The 16,943-nt window shown below is 39.6% G+C and overlaps 1 protein-coding gene and 1 pseudogene across 8 annotated transcripts in view; both read left to right on the top strand.

Annotated features, from left to right (window-relative positions):
* Window positions 1-16,943, top strand: part of AEBP2 (AE binding protein 2) — a 257,005-nt gene that overhangs the window by 67,728 nt on the left and 172,334 nt on the right. For 6 of the 8 annotated variants that reach the window (XR_013400655.1, XR_013400654.1, XR_013400653.1 and 3 more), the window contains exons 6-8: window positions 10,165-10,232; window positions 12,816-12,929; window positions 16,535-16,561. Coding sequence is in view for 5 of the 8 variants with exons in the window: in XM_077953143.1 (XP_077809269.1) it covers window positions 10,165-10,232; window positions 12,816-12,929; window positions 16,535-16,561 (209 nt within the window). In the remaining 3 variants the exon portion in view is untranslated. The remainder of the gene's footprint in view (window positions 1-10,164; window positions 10,233-12,815; window positions 12,930-16,534; window positions 16,562-16,943) is intronic. The other 2 variants (XM_077953144.1, XM_001096639.5) reach the window with 1 other exon arrangement.
* On the top strand, window positions 6,574-7,076 carry LOC144332683 (large ribosomal subunit protein eL34 pseudogene; annotated as a pseudogene).

A 16,943-nucleotide genomic window follows, 5' to 3' on the forward strand; every position in this document is an offset into this window, starting at 1 on the left:
CCTGAGTTAATTTTTTATATGGTGAGAGCTCAGGTAGAGGTCCACTTTCATTCTCTGGCATATGGTTAGCCAATTTCTCCAGTGCCATTTATTGAATTAGGGAGTCCTTTCCTCGCTGTTTATTTGTGTCAACTTTTTTGAAGATCAGTTGGTTGTAGGTGTGCAGTTTTATTTCGGGGGCTTCTATCCTATTCCATTGGTCTGTTTGTCTATTCTTTTTTTTTTTTTTTTTTTTTTTTTTTTTTTTTTTTTTTGAGACATACTTTTGCTCTTGTTACCCAGGCTGGAGTGCAATGGCATGATCTTGGCTCACTGCAACCTCTGCCTCCTGAATTCAAGCGATTCTTGTGCCTCAGCCTCCTGAGTAGCTGGAATTACAGGCGTGTACCACCACGCCTGGCTACTTTTGTATTTTTAGTAGAGACAGGGTTTCTCCATGTTGGTCAGGGTGGTCTCGAACTCCCAACCTCAGGTGATCTGCCCACTTCGGCCTCCCAAAGTGCTGGGATTAACAGGCACGAGCCACCACGCCTGGCTGTTTGTCTGTTTTTGTACCACTATTGCACTATTTTGGTTACTGTAGCCTTATAGTGTAGTTTGAAGGCTGGTAAAGTGGCGTCTCTGGCTTTGTTCTTTTTGCTTAGAATTGCCTTGGCTCTTTGGGCTCCTTTTCATTCCATGTGAATTTTAGGATACTTTTTTCTAATTCCATTAAAAAATATTGGTAGCTTGATAGGAATAGCATTGAATCTGTAAATTCCTTTGGGCGTTGTCACCATTTTAATGATACTGATTCTTCCAGTCTGTGAGCATGGAATGTTTTTCTATTTTGTGTCATCTATAATTTCTTTTAGCAGCCTTTTGTAGTTCTCCTTGTAGAGATTGTTTACCTCCTTGATTAGATGTATTCCTTGGTGTGTGTGTGGGGGTGTGTGTGTGTGTGTGTGTGTGTGTGTGTGTTATGGTAAATGGGATTGCATTCTTGATTTGGTTGTCAGCTTGAGTGTTATTGGTGTATAGAAATGCTACTGATTTTTGTACGGTGATTTTTTTTTTTTTTTGTATCCTGAGACTTTGCCAAAGTTATCAGGTTTATGAGCTTTTTGGAGAAATCTTCAGGTTTTTCTAGGTGTAGAATCATATTGTCAGTGAAGAAAGTAAATTTGATTTTCTCTTTTCCTATTTGGATGCCTTTTATTGATCTTACCTGATTGATTGCTCTGGCTAGGACTTCCAGTACTATGTTGAATAGGAATGGTGAGAGGGGACATCCTTGGGTTTGTTTTTTTTTTTTAAACCATTTATTTTTATAGAGACAGGATCTTGCTGTGTTGCCCAGGCTGGTCCTGAACTCTTTGCCTCAAGCGGTCCTCCTGTCCTAGCCTCCCAAAATGTCAAGATTACAGGTGTGAGCCACCATGCCCTGCTAATATCCTTTGTCTTTCTTCCCCTTTCCAAGACAGGGTCTTACTCTGTCACCCAGGCTGGAGTGCAGTGGCACAAATATGGCTCACTGTAGCCTCAATCTCCTGTGTTCAAGAGAGCCTCTCACCTCAGTCTTCTGAGTAGCTGGGACCACAGGCATGAGCTACCACACCTGGCTAATTTTTTTTATTTTTGGTAGAGGCAGGGTCTTACCATGTTGCCCAGGCTAATTTGTTTATGGACTAAATTTAAATGGAGGCATGCTTGACATAATGTAGATTATTAAACGTATCTTGTAAATTAATTTATGTTTTTAGTTACCACATAACCAGTGTTGTCCCCTAACTTGAATTTTTCAGATAATGAAACTAGGGACTAAAAAGGTTGTATTACCTTTCCTAGTGTGATCTAGTATAGTTGTGTATTGTTTTTTGTTTGTTTGTTTGTTTGAGACGGAGTCTCGCTCTGTCACCCAAGCTGGAGTGCAGTGGTGCGATCTCGGCTCACTGCAAGCTCCGCCTCCCGGGTTCACGCCGTTCTCCTGCCTCAGTCTCCCAAGTAGCTGGGAATACAGGTGCCCGCCACCATGCCCAGCTAAATTTTTTTGTATTTTTTTTAGTAGAGACAGGATTTCACCGTGTTAGCCAGGATGGTCTCGATCTCCTGACCTCATGATCCGCCCGCCCCGGTCTCCCAAAGTGCTGGGATTACAAGCGTGAGCCACTGTGCCCAACCAGTTGTATATTGTTAATACATAGGGTTTATGGACCTTTACCCCCACGCCATTCTTGGATTCTAGGATGAGAACTCTTGTGGTATTTAGATTGATATGTGTGATACTACAGGGAAGATAGGTCCTGCTTGATCCTTGCATGGGAGCCTGGTTAGGAGCTCACCCTTTCGTTCCTCCTGTGTTGTCAATTTATTGACAGCAAATATACCAATTAAATGGACACTATTAAATAACTTTAAAAAAAAGGCAAGATAGAAAATAGAGCAAAAGTTAGGTATCAGTACAACAAGTTTTAGAATATTTAAGGGTAGAATTGTATATTGTGGAAATTAGATAAGGATATAAAGGAGAGAGTGATACAACAAAATTTGGAGTGAAAGGCAAGAAAGTGGAAAATTAAATGCAAAGGAAAGGAAACTTTCTGAGATTGGGAGACACGAGAGACATGAATTTGAGGAAAGGTATCCTTATTCTCTTTTAAAGAACATAGGAAATACATTTATCTAAACAAGGATGAAAGAGTTGAGGGGGGGAAATACAGGATTTGGAGACCAGAAACAGTTGTTATGGCTGCTCTGGGGATTTTGTGGGGATTCAGCAAGGTTAGGGCCTTGCTCAGCAAGGCTGGTTGAAATCCTCCTTTGAAATTCGGGAACATAGTTTTATGATACGGTAGGTCTGTAATTAGATTTTTTTTTTAAGAGGTCAGTAAGATGTCACCATGTCCAGAGTGTGGCATTAGAGCTAGTTCATTCACTTATTAAGTGTTTAAAATATTAAGGTGCTCATTAAAAATTGAGCACCTACTGTGAGCCAGGTACTAATGACATAGCAGTGAACAAAACAGATTAAAATCAAACAGCCAAACAAAAAAATACCATGCAGTTACTGTAATGGAAGAGACATAAAACAAGATAAATTAGTAAAATTGTAAAAACTTGTAATGAGAGCATGAACCATTCAGTTATTAGTGGGGGATAAGTCTTTAGCCAGAGGGAAGATGAGGCGTAACCTCCTGAAGTGGGACTATGTCAGGTATATTAGAACAACAGTGAGTAGGCAGAGTAGGCAGTGTAGCTGGAGGGAACAAGGGAAGAGGAGAGAGTAGGAGTTAAGTTTGAGAGGTATTAGGGAGAACCTTGATGGACTAAGACCTTAGCTTTTATTTTGTGTGAGATGGGAAGCCATTGAAGGGGTTTGAATAGGCATGGTCTGATTTTGTTTGTTTGTTTTTATTTTTTTGAGTCAGAGTTTTGCTCTCCCAGAGTGGAATGTGGTGGTATGATCATGGCTCACTGTTGCCTCAAACTCCTGGGCTCAAGCAGTCCTCCCTCCTCAGTCTCCCAAGTAGTTTGGTCTGTAGGAGCACACCACCATGCCCGGCTAATTTTTTGATTTTTTTTTTTTTTTTTTATAGAGACGACGTCTTGCTAGGTTGCCCAGGCTGGTCTCAAACTCCTGGGCTCAAGTGATCCTCCTGGCTTTGCCTCCCAGAGTGCTGGAGTGAGCCACCGTGCCTGGCCTGGTTTTTAAAATAATATATATAATATTTTTTTGAGACAGAGCCTTGCTGTGTCGCCCAGGCTGGAGTGCAGTGATACAATGCCGTCTCACTGCAACCTCTGCCTCCCAGGTTCCAGCGACTCTTGTGCTGCAGCTTCTTGAGTAGCTGGGACTGCTACTAAATTAGCGTCCCCATGCCCAGCTAATTTTTGTATTTTCAGTAGAGACAGGATTTCGCCATGTTGGCCAGGCTGGTGTCGAACTCCTGACCTCTAGTGATCCACTCGCCTTGGCCTCCTAAAGTGCTAGGATTACAGGCATGAGCCACCGTGCCTGGCCCTTTTATTTTTCTCTTAGTAAAGAAACTTGCTGTCAATAATTTTTATTGAGGTATAATTTATATATAATAAACTGTACCCATTGAAAGTATACATTTCTATGAGTTTTGAAAGTTGTACTCACTGAGGCAAGCACCATCACAGTTAATAGAATAGTCCAGCACTCTGAAGTTTTCTGGTGTAGCTTTGTAGTACATTCCTACCTCCACCTCCTGCCCTAGAAAACCTACTGTTGTTCCTTTCCCTCATGCAGGCTTTAACATGTTCTCTTTGATTTCTGTGTTGAGAACAAATTGTTAGAAAGTCAAGGGTGAGAGTAAAGGGGAATTTGTCTTTTCAGGATTTCAAGAGAGAATGATAGTGGCTTAGACTGGGATGTTTGCAGTGGAGATAAGGGTTGGATTCTGTTTATCTTTTGGAGTTAGTGTGGACAAGAATTATGGATGGATGAGATACTGGATTTTAGAATAAGAGGCGATAGAAAATATGGGAATTTTTAGTGTATTTGTGGTATTTATAGGTATTAGACTGGATGAGATTACTTAGGAAATAAGTGTAAATAAAGAGAAAGCATAAGGATTGAAGTGTTTGGGGCTTACCAAACATTTAATGATTTAAAGGGCAATAGATTTGGTAAACTGGTGGTCTGGTAATGAGCTAGTGTCTCTGCAGATAAGGGAGTAGTGATGTAAAAGGGAAGCACTAACTTGCATACGCTTTCATTAGAGCAGCTCCTTTTGATGAAATCCTTAGCCTCACCGTGGAGGCATAGAGATGGCTCCAAAAAAAGGAAATGAAGGAACCAAAAATAGTGGTAATAATATTAGAAGTCTAGAAAGAAAATAAAAAATTTGCTCAGAGTTAAAGTAGTCCATGAAAATGAAAAGTTTTTGAGCTACAGAAAACATCTGAGAGGACTTAAGAACATTGAAACTGGCCGGGCGCGGTGGCTCACGCCTGTAATCCCAGCACTTTGGAAGGCCGAGGCGGGCGGATCACAAGGTCAGGAGATCGAGACCATGGTGAAACCCCGTCTCTACTAAAAATAGAAAAAATTAGCCGGGTGCAGTGGCGGGCGCCTGTAGTCCCAGCTACTCGGGAGGCTGAGGCCAGAGAATGGCGTGAACCCGGGAGGCGGAGCTTGCAGTGAGCCGAGATTGCGCCACTGCACTCCAGCCTGGGCGACAGAGCGAGACTCTGTCTCAAAAAAAAAAAAAAAAAAAAAAAAAAGAACATTGAAACTTACATATATTGTAAGCTTAAAAACCTAGGAATGAGCGATGTGCACCCTTAAGTCACAGTGAGGAGGCAGAGGCACCTTAACTGAGGAAAAGTCACAAAGGTGGAATGTAATCCGAAGAATGATTTTTTTCCTGGGGAGCGAAAGTAGAAGGAAGAGACATCCATAATGAGATAAGGTCTTCATTGGACACAATAGAAAGGAAAGGAGCTAGATGAGCAAATTCTCCGAAGTTCTATAACTGGGAAGGTTTTAATGGAGGCAGTACATGTTAAACAGAATCAATTCTGTTAGTAGTAAAAAACATTCAGTACTAACTGCAAATTTAAGTTACTTTGTTATCAAATTAACTTTTATAGAAAAGAATACAAATAATGAAACAATTTGAAACAATTGGGTAAAAGAAGGATGTGAGGTACTATACTGTTTGGTTTGCCTAATTAGCCTTATTTCATTAATTCTTTCGAGCCTTCTCCAGAAGAGGTCAGCAAAATCCTAGTTACCAATCAGTTGGCTTGCTGTGCTTGGTTGGCTTGCATTGTTTTTATGTATTATTTCATTGTAGAGGTATTTTGTTTTAACAGCTCTAGACCTATGTTTGGGCTTTTTAATGTTGTTGCCAAGTGTAAAATCAGAGTATTTATTTGACTACAGACTTTTTTTTTTGTTTTTTAAAAAAACATATTTAAAAAAATAAAAAATAGAATCAGGGATTCACCATGTGGTCCAGACTGGCCTCAAACTTCTGGACTCAAGCAGTCCTCCTGCCTCAGCCTCCCAGAGTGCTAGGATCATAGGTGTGAGCCACTGCACCTGGCCTGACCACAGGTTTTTATATAGTGGAGACAGTGTTTTATTTTTGCTTAAAGCTCTGCTTTCACTCAGTCCTAATATGTTTTCAGGATGACATTATAACATTATTTTGTTTGGGTGGTTGGAACTTGATTTAAAAAAATTGAGATTGAGATCATTAAAACTAGTAAGTTCTAATTTTGTTTATATGGAAATTTTAAGTGTTCGACATTATTGTTTTGCCTGATTTTATTTTATTTAAGCATTACCTTAATTTTCAGAATTTGGTAATGAAAGGAAAGTATTGCTTTTCTTATACTTTTTTAGGTCTTTCTGTTCAGATTGATGTTAACTTGCATAGATTCCTTAAGCTGAAACCTAGACTGATTGGCCTACCTTTCATTTAAAATAAAACCAGCTACAACAAAAAACTTCAGAAGATAACACTTGCCTTAAGTCGTAAATTAGAGACTTTTCCCTCTCATTAGTATTTTTTCTTTACTGTTTATTCATTTAAAAATATTTCAAAGACTTTCTTCTTTCTCTTCCGGGGTGTTGTCTGCAGGCACTCAGAATGCTCCAGCATTTGACATAATGTCGTAGGGTTTTTTACGATACAGCCTCTAACAAAACAAGGCTGTCCCGGACCCTTGGTAATAGAGTTGTTTACCTTTTTATTAAGAACGTTGGGAAAGCACCAAAATCTGCATGTGGCATGTGCCCAGACAGACATTGAGGGGTTCGTGCTGTAAGAGCTAAAGTTCTCCATGAGATTGTCCAAAACAAAGAACATGTCAGCAGGGCCTGTGGTGGTTCCATGTGTGCTAAATGTGTTCGTGACAGGATCAAGCATGCTTTCCTTATTGAGGAGCAGAAAATTGGTGTGTAAGTGTTGAAGGCACAAGCACAGAGTCAGCTAAATTAAAAAATGCAACTTTTTTGAGTAATAGAAATGAAAAGACTTAAAAAAATTTCATCCACTATGAATGCTTTTGATTGGCTGAGCTAAGCCACATACTTAGATAGTAAAACAAATGGCATTGTCATCCCCTTAATTAATAATAACATGGCTTTGGCTTGATTATTTAAAGCTTCTTTAATTATTTAAGCTCCTTTAGTTCACATGTGTTTGTGAAAATATATGATTAAAAGTGAAGTTGAGGCTAGGTGCTGTGACTCACAACCTGTAATCTCAGCACTTGAGAGGGAGGCTGAGGTGGGCAGATCACCTGAGCTCAGGAGTTTGATACCAGCCTGGGCAAAATGGTGAAACCCTATCTCTAGAAAAAATAAAAAAGACATAGCCAGACCTAGTGGCCGTGTCTGTGGTTCTGGCTATTCAGAAGGCTGAGGCGGGAAGAACGCTCAAGCCTAGGAGACCGAGGTTTCAGTGAACCGAGATTATGTTACTGCACTGCCTGGGTGACAGAGTGAGACTTCATCTTGAAAAATAAAAGTGAAATTGAGACAAGGTTGTTGAAAAACCTTTTACTTTGATAATATCAGTACCATTGCTCCTTTTTTTTTTTTGAGACGGAGTCTAACTCACTTTGTTGCTTGGACTGGAGTGCAGTGGCATGATCTCGGCTCACTGCAGCTTCCGCTGCCCTGGTTTATGCAATTCTCCTGCCTCAGCCTCCCGAGTAGCTGGGATTACTGACGTGCACCATGACGCCTGGCTAATTTTTATATTTTTAGTGAAGGTAGGGTTTCACCGTGTTGGCCAGGCTGGTCACAGATTTCTAACCTCAAGTGTTCTGCCTACCTGTTACTTGTTTTTATTAGTGGTGTGTAAACCCAATGTTAAATGACTGCATAGTATTCCATTATATTGCATTGCATTCTCCATTTATTGGAAATGTTTGGGTTAGTACCTAGGGTAGAAACTGAATTGTCTACCATATTCTGCACTCCACACTCGGCGAGGGAAGGTAGGCACATAAAGCAATGACAATATGGTGTGATACATGCTAATGTAGAGTAAGCACTCAGCATTTTGAAGACATGGACTAGAGACTTTTCACCCATTATTGGAGTTGTCGGGGAGGGGCAACATGGAAAAGGTGATAATGCATGTGTCCTAAAAAGGAGATGTGTAATTGTGTATGCACATGGGCAAACACGGCATATGCCAGGCAAGGAAGTGTTGGGATTGTGGGAGTAAAAATTTGGTATAAATTTTATTCGACTTAACCGAGACCTATATTTGCCTAGGTCTAATTGCCTGAGTTAAAATGAGTAATCAAAAAATGAAGCATACATAACTTAAATATTTTTGCTGAATATATAAATGAATGTTCAGTAATTTGTTTTATATAGAGCCAAAGTCATACTTTGGAGTCTAGATACGTTAATTGGGGTTTCTGGTCACATTTCTTGAATAAATCACATTTAAACGTGTACGTAATCTAATGGTTTGCAGCTTTTATTTATTTAAAGCAGAGCCAGAACTTGTAGACAATTGAAAAGCTATTAGAGATACCCTGATGAGACATGTTACCGTTTTTGTTCTCAATTTTTACTGTAATTCTGCAGTACATTGCTTTTTAAGGAAGTGACTCTTTTTTTTTTTTTTTTTTTTTTTTTTTTTTTGAGACCGGGCCTCACTCTGTTGCTCAGCCTGGAGTGCATTGGCACAGTCACAGCTTCTGGGCAGGTGGTCTTGTCACCTCAGCCTCTCAAGTAGCTGGGACCACAGGCAAGCACCGCCATACCTGGCTAAGTTTTTGTGTTGAGACAGAATCTCCCTATGTTGCCTAGGCTGGTCTAGAACTCCTGGGCTCAGGTGATCCTCCCACCTTGGCCTCCCAAAGTACTGGGATTGCAGGCGTGAGCCACTGAGGAAATGACCTGTAGTAAGCCTTCCAAAAGCTGTGAGCTCCGATTTTCATTTAAATAAGTGTGTAGTTTTAGTAGGGTGGGATTTGTTTTGTTTTACTGTTGTGTGCCCAGCACTCTAAAACGATATGTGAATATGATAACTGTTCTTTTGTAAGACATTAATGCTGCTGGTGCACAGAAAGCCCCAGAGAGTTGGTTGTTTAAGTTAGAGATCAGGACAATATTTCTATTATATGTTCCATAGTTTGGGAAACTGTTCTAAATATAATGCTAAAGGAGTTCAAGGCAGAAAACCATGAAATAGCTGAGGCCTAGAGAGGCCAGATTCTGAAGAGTTTTCTGCACCATACTAAGAGTTACCCTTTCCTAAGTGCTAGGGGAAACTGTTGAAGCATTTGTCGGGAAAGTGATACTACCGAATTTGTCCTTTGGATAAAGCCTTCTGCGTACTGAGTGGAAAGTAGCTTTGATGACCTGAGGAGGTCCAGAAGAATGGAGACCTGAACTTGGGTTATGGCAACTTGGATGGAGAGAATAGGTATTAATGACTACAGTTCCTAGATCTTAGTGTTGGAATATTTGCTGTCCCCTTTTTGGGCCTGTAGTGCTCAGAGGTGTTCACTGTAACACAAACATCCTTGGCCACAGAGCTTTTACTGAATCTAGGTTTATTTTTTTTTTAGGATAGATTTCCAAACATTTAATTAATTCATTTTATAATAAACACTATTATAGGTGGTATGACACAAAGGTTCATGGGGTAAGAAATATTCCTATGTCATTGAGTTTTCAGTCTTGTGGGAAAGACAGAGGTTTGAGTGCTACAAAGCAGGGAAGAACTACAAAGCAGACAGGATATAGTGGTGGTACTATCTCTTCCAGGGTATGAACACTTAAGTTCTTGATTAGAGGTAAAAAATTTTTTTTTTTTTTTTGAGATGGAGTCTTGCTCTATCGCCCAGGCTGGAGTGCAGTGGCGCGATCTTGGCTCACTACAGCTTCCACCTCCTGGGTTCAAGTGATTCTCCTGCTTCAGTCTCCTGAGTAGCTGGGACTACAGACGCCCGCCACCACACCCCAGCTAATTTTTGTGTTTTTAGTAGAGACAGGGTTTCACCATATTGACCAGGCTGGTCTCAAACTCCTGACCTTGTGATCCACCTGCCTTGGCCTCCCAAAGTGCTGGGATTACAGGCGTGAGCCACCGCACCTGGCCCCAAAAGTATTTAACAATACATGAAAAATGATGTTTCACACATTGTTTTTATGATTTCTTTTCATGTCATTATCAGGTAATAGCTAAGAGAAAAGAAGATTCTGGGAAGATCAAACTTTTGCTTCATTGGATGCCTGAAGACATGTAAGTATTTGAAATACTATGCGTAAGTAATAAGTTCATGTTTTAGTTTTGTTAAAATCTTATGCACAAAAATTATTTGTTAAATTCAAATAAAAAGAAATTACATTGTACAACGTTTTGAGGTTGTCAGGATTGAAGAGATAATCTGAAAGGTCTTAGACTATCTGGCTTATGTATATTACGCTTCAAAACTTAAGCCTTTTTTATTTTTAGTTTTAGTTTTATTTATTTATTTTTTGCTGGAGGCAGTGGCTCAAACGCCTGTAATCCCAACACTTTGGGATTATAGCACTTTGGGATCAGAAAGTTGGGAGGCTGGGAGAGGCCGGGAGAGGCCGCCAGTTTGAGACCAGCCTGGCCAACATGGTGAAACCCCGTCTCTACTAAAAATACAAAAATTAGCTGAGTTGAGTGTGGTGGTGCGCACCCATAATCCCAGCTGCTCGGGAGGCTGAGGCACAAGAATCACTTGAACCTGGGAGGCAAAGGTTGCAGTGAGCCAAGATCATGCCACTGCACTCTAGCCTGGGCAACAGAGCCAGACTCCGTCTCAAAAACAAAAACAACAAAACAAAAATCTTAAGCTTTTTAAATCTTGTGTGGTGTTTTTTTTGTTTGTTTTTTTGAGACAGGGTCTCAACCTGGGCATCAGTGAGACTCTGTCTCAAAAATGAAAAAGTATAGAAATTTTAAATCATTTTTAGCATTTTTAGTGACCTCCAAACAGTATGCAAGCAGTCATAGCTGTGCCTTTGTTTGAATCTTTTATTTAAAAAATTTGTAGGCCGGGCGCGGTGGCTCAAGCCTGTAATCCCAGCACTTTGGGAGGCCGAGACGGGTGGATCACAAGGTCAGGAGATCGAGACCAGCCTGGCTAATACGGTGAAACCCCGTCTCTACTAAAAAAATACAAAAAACTAGCCGGGTGAGGTGGCGGGCGCCTGTAGTCCCAGCTACTCGGGAGGCTGAGGCAGGAGAATGGCGTAGACCCGGGAGGCGGAGCTTGCAGTGAGCTGAGATCCGGCCACTGCACTCCAGCCTGGGCGACAGAGTGAGACTCTGTCTCAAAAAAAAAAAAAAAAAAAAAAATTGTAAATGTTCTCTAGTGCATAGTGAATGGTATTTTATAGAAAAAGCAATTGACTAATTTTCTAGCAGTGATTACATTTTTCTTTAAGCTTTTGTGCCCATTTAGAGCACTTCTGACCTAGATGTTCCTTAGTTCAGATATTTCATGTAATTTTCTTTTTATCTTTTTATTAAAATTTTCTTTTTATTAAAATGTTCTTTTTATAAAAGGAAATGAGGAGGGTATATTATAGAAATATTGGACAAAATTTATAAGCATCAAGAATATAATAAATTTCGTTGAAAGAGATTTTATTATGTATGCCTAATTCACATATGTGGCCAATGGCTGGGCGCAGTGGTTTATGCTGGTAATCCCAGTGCTTTGTGAGGCTGAGGCAGAAGGATTGCTTTTAAGGCAGGCGTTTGAGATCAGCCTGGGCAGCATAGTGAATCCTTGTCTCTATAGGAAAACAAAAAACAAAAAAATTAGCTGGTTGTGATGGTGTCACCTGTAGTCCCAGATACTCAGGAGACTGAGGTGGGAAGATCAATTGAGCCTAGGAGGTTGAAGCTGCAGTGAGCCATGATTGCACCACTGCAACTCAAGCTTGAGGGACAGAGTGAGACCCTGTTCAAAAAAATCAAGTACAAATGTGTATATTCCTAATGTTCTGGAAATGGATTAATCCAAATATCAAAACACATTCATTTGAATTTTATTGTAGAGTTGAATTTCTTTGAATTCAGTGTTAATGGCCACATGCATTTTTTTTTTTAAATGGAGTTTAATCTTACAGAGGTTTTATTTATTTTGTTTAATGGACTTTAATCTTACAGGTTTTTTGTTTTGTTTTGTTTTTAAGAGACAGTCTCGCTCTGCCGCCCACGCTGCAGTGCAGTGGTGCACTCTCGGCTCACTGCAACCTCTGCCTCCTGGGTTCAAGTGATTCTTGTGCCTTGGCCCCTGGAATAGCTGGGAATACAGACACGTGCCACCATGCCCAGCTAATTTTTGTATTTTTAGTACAGATGGGGTTTCACTATGTTGGCCAGTGTGGTCTTGAATTCCTGGGCTTAAGTTATCTTCCCCCCTTGGCCTCACAAAGTGCTGGAATTAGAGGAATGAGCCACTGCACTGGGCCCTTTTATTTCTCTATTAATAAAGAAACTTGCTGTCAGATTTCCAACAAGTCAAAATCAAGTATGAATTTCACTAATTGAGTTAAAAGCTAGCCAGTGTGTTCTGACAGATTTCTAATTTGATAAGATGTTGCCACTGAAAATGTTTAATTTATTCCTGAATTCATGTTTAAAATTTAACACTGCCATTTCTTATCTGGAACTCCACGTCCTACTATTAAGGTTGATAGCTGAACTTCCCTGGCTTCTGGGAAACTTGTTCACTTAATGTGGACTGAGCAGAGTAGCAGAAAATGCCAGAATGTGAAGGCACATGAAGTATAAATCTAAAATTAATGTTATTTTATTATTGACTTGTTTTTTAATTCATAGTCTGCCTGATGTGTGGGTGAATGAAAGTGAACGACATCAGTTAAAAACTAAAGTAGTTCATTTATCAAAGCTACCCAAAGATACTGCCTTGCTTTTGGACCCAAACATATACAGGTAATTTAATGCTTGCCTTTATGTTTTACTTTTTGATTTGTAATTTTCTCTCCCCAAATTTTGGATAAATTAGGACTTAGTTTTAAGTGCTGAATTTTGATACCAAGTATATCTCATTACTTCCTGGCTTGTTTTTTGTATGTGGACTCACAAAGAGTTAAAAATTGTAGAATCCAGAAAAACAGTATTTTGCTAATAAGGTTTATATGCTTAATCCCAGATTTATCTTAAGTATGTTAGATTGTAATATACTTAGTAATTTGAAAATAAGTGCCCTTTAACAAAGTAATTCTTTTTGTAATAACAGACTTTTGTGGACCTAAGAATATGTTGCATGAGTCTGAAACACCAAAATTGTTTGATTTTTTTTTTAACTTACCCTTTCTCCAAACTTTCCAAAAGAGCAATTCAAATATTATTTGTTTTTTAAGACATAGTTTAGAGTGTTCACATTTCTAGTAATTTTATGTTTTGAGCTTTTTTTAGTGTGCTGTGCTTACGAAGGTATGTGGGGGAAGGAGAAGAGACCAACATTTCTCTTCTATGCGCTGAGTCACTTTGCTAGGTGCTTTGCATATCCGTCATCCTCACGGCTGCTCTGTGAAGTAGGTTTTACTGTCTCTGCTTTACAGATTGGAAAACTGAGGCAAGAGGTTAAATAGTTAATCCGCCCAAGTTTCCACAGAATGTGGTTGAACTCCATAGTGCCTCTATCCAAATGATGTACACGAGAGTGATTAAAAAAGTGGTGGAAATGCTTAAAACCAGCTTTTAAAAGGCACTCTTACAGAAAGGACTTTATACCTTTTTTCAATGAAACTTTGTAAATTTTAGCTATCATAAAGATAGCTAATTTTACATTAATTAAATACTTTGAAGGACATATTCATTCCACGATGCATCGTTTTGGGGTGCTATTCACCTGGAGATTTCCTGTAATTTGGGACATTATTCTGTGAGTAAAATTCTAACATAATGGGCATTGCCATCTAGAAGCATAGTTTTCCCTATTACAAAAAAGGTGGTTTTTTTTGGCTGTTCCCAGTGGCTCATGCCTATAATCACAGCATTTTGGGAGGCTGAGGTGGGCAGTTCGCTGAAGTCTGAGTTCGAGACCAGCCTGAGCAACATAGTGAGACCCTGTCTCTACAAAAAATACACAAATTAGTCAGGCATGGTGGCACATGCCTGTGGTCCCAGCTACTCAGGAGGCTGAGGTAGGAGGATTGTTTGAGCTGGGAGTTCGAGGCTGCAGTGAGCCAAGATTGCACCACTGTACTCCAGCGTGGCTGACAGTGAGACCCTGTTTCAAAAAAATTTTTTTCTTCTCAAACATCTTTTGGTGAAAGTGCTAATTAATACAATAAAACTTGTTCTTTGTGGAATGAACTAGATCATCAAGGAGAAAATTGAGAGTAATCTACTACCAAAAATTTGGGAAGGTTGCAAGTTATCTCTCTCTTTATAAAGAAAAAAAATTGAGTGTTCTTGATTTACTTGTACCTAATTTAGAGTTATTTAAGTTTACTCTTTGGAGAGATGAATTAAAATTAGCATCCTAAAAGAGTGATATTTTGGGAGAGCCACTCTGCCTTTTAGGACTAGTTGTAAACCTCTCTTAGAGATCTTAAATTAAGATTAATCTGGTTTTCTGCCTGCATGCTGTTTCCTTCTTTCCAAGAGTCTTGCTTTCTCGCCACATCAGCTTGTTTTTTTTCTGTTTCTGTGCTATATAGGAAGCAATTTAGATATTTTAATGAAAGTGACTTAAAATTTAAGCTTAGAACTAATGTTCTGAAGTGCAAAGGAACAGTGTTGCATATTCTCAAATTTATGTGTGTGATTCCACAATTCTTGCTGATTTTATTCTTTGAAATGAGGATGTTCTTAAGATATATTAGGTGCTTCTGTGGATTTGATTTTCCCTACCTGTGTCAAAAATGCCATCTTGGCCTGGTGAGGTGGCTCACGCCCATAATCCCAGCACTTTGGGAGGCCAAGGTGGGTGGATCACTTGAGGCCAGGAGTTCGAGACCAGCCTGGCCAACATGATGAAACCCTGTTTCAACTAAAAATGCAAAAATCAGTCGGATGTAGTGGTGCACGCCTGTAATCTCAGCTAGTTGGAAGGCTGAGGCATGAGAATCACTTGAACCCAGGAGGCGGAGGTTGCAGTGAGCCGAGATCACGTCCTACACTCCAGCCTTGGCTACAGAGCAAGACTCTGTCCAAAAAAAAAAAAAAAAAGGCCATCTTAAAACTTATTGGCCGGGCACAGTGACTCAAGCCTGTAATCCCAGCACTTTGGGAGGCTGAGACGGGCAGATCACGAGGTCAGGAGATCGAGACCATCCTGGCTAACCCGGTGAAACCCCGTCTCTACTAAAAAAAAAAAAAAATACAAAAAACTAGCCGGGTGAGATGGCGGGCGCCTGTAGTCCCAGCTACTTGGGAGGCTGAGGCAGGAGAATGGCATAAACCCGGGAGGCGGAGCTTGCAGTAAGCTGAGATCCGGCCACTGCACTCCAGCCTGGGCGACAGAGCGAGACTCCGTTCCCCCAAAAAACAACAATTTTGACTCTAAACCTCTGTGCTTTCACTATTCTGGAAATCAGAATTGAGTGTACTGTAGAGTGGTATAGAGTCATAGAAGCCCCTACATTTTTCCTGCTATAGCAGTCTTTTCTTAAATTGCTGGATTTTGACTGGGAAAACTTGTGAAATTAATTAAGAAAAACAATTATTCTTACTTGTTTTTAGGAGAAATAACTTCCTGCTTGTGCATATGTCATAATGAAAGTATGGCAAAGCTTCTGCAAAATAAACATATTACTTCAAAATGAGACTGAAAGGAATATACAGTTGGCCCTCTCTGTCCGCAACTTCCACATCCATGGATTCAACCAACTGTGTATCAAAGCTGTTTAGGGGGAAAAGATAGCAATACAACAATAAAAAATAATACAAATGAGACCAATATAGTGTAACAATGATTTACATAGCATTTACATTATATTAAATATTATAAGTAATCTAGAGATGATTTAAAGCATACAGAAGGATGTATGTAGGTTATTTGCAAATCCTGCTATTTCCTTGGATTTTGGAATCTGCGGGAGATTCTGGGGATCCCCTACTCCCACTGTGCATGCTGAGAGACAACTGTATTTATTTGGGATTTAAGCATTGGGGTTTGTTGTTGTTTTTGAGACCACTTCTCTCTATGTTCCCAGGCTCATCTTGAACTCCTGGGCTCAAGCAGTCTTTCTGCCTTGGCTTCCCAAAGTGCTGGGAGAATTACAGGCATGAGCCTCTGGGACCCAGCCAAGCATCAGTTTTAAAGTATTAATTGGCTAAAATATATGTATTACACATGGAATTCTGTCTTAGAAATGCACTAGCAGGCTAAATTTAAAACTTTTATTAAAAACAACTGTATTATGTAACTAAGTATAGATCCATATGTGTAAATGTTTTGGAAATACATTTTTATTATAATCTATGATCATCACATTGCCTGTATCTTAATATTTTCAGTGTCTCTTGAAGCACTCAAATGTGTTTGATTCAGTTGAATAAAAGAATTTCTTTTTCTCTTTTTCTAGAACAATGCCGCAGAAGAGGTTGAAGAGGTAAAAAATAAATAAATACATAAAAAGCAAACAAGCGGGGACACCTGCAGTCTTAGTCACTGACAATGGGTTTAGGAAAAGTTGCACATTAGAGTCAACCCCTTCCTTTTTTTTTTTTTTTTTTTTTTAATCCAGTATTTAGGATAATATTTATGCTTAGTGTAAACATTCTGTGAATGAAGTAGACTCTTCGGTGGAATATATTAATATATTACTGTATATCCACGTTTTCATGGAATGGTACTGTGGGAGACTGAGCAAACACTCTTTTGGCAACTTAGTAGAACAGCTTCTTAAAGGCTTTGCATGCTTGCTGCTTTAAGCTGCTTTTTTTTTTTTTTTCTTCCCTTTAGTGATTTCAGTAGTTTATATTGGAAAGAAA

This window comes from Macaca mulatta, chromosome 11, assembly GCF_049350105.2.
Source record: "Macaca mulatta isolate MMU2019108-1 chromosome 11, T2T-MMU8v2.0, whole genome shotgun sequence".
Lineage (NCBI taxonomy): Eukaryota > Metazoa > Chordata > Mammalia > Primates > Cercopithecidae > Macaca > Macaca mulatta.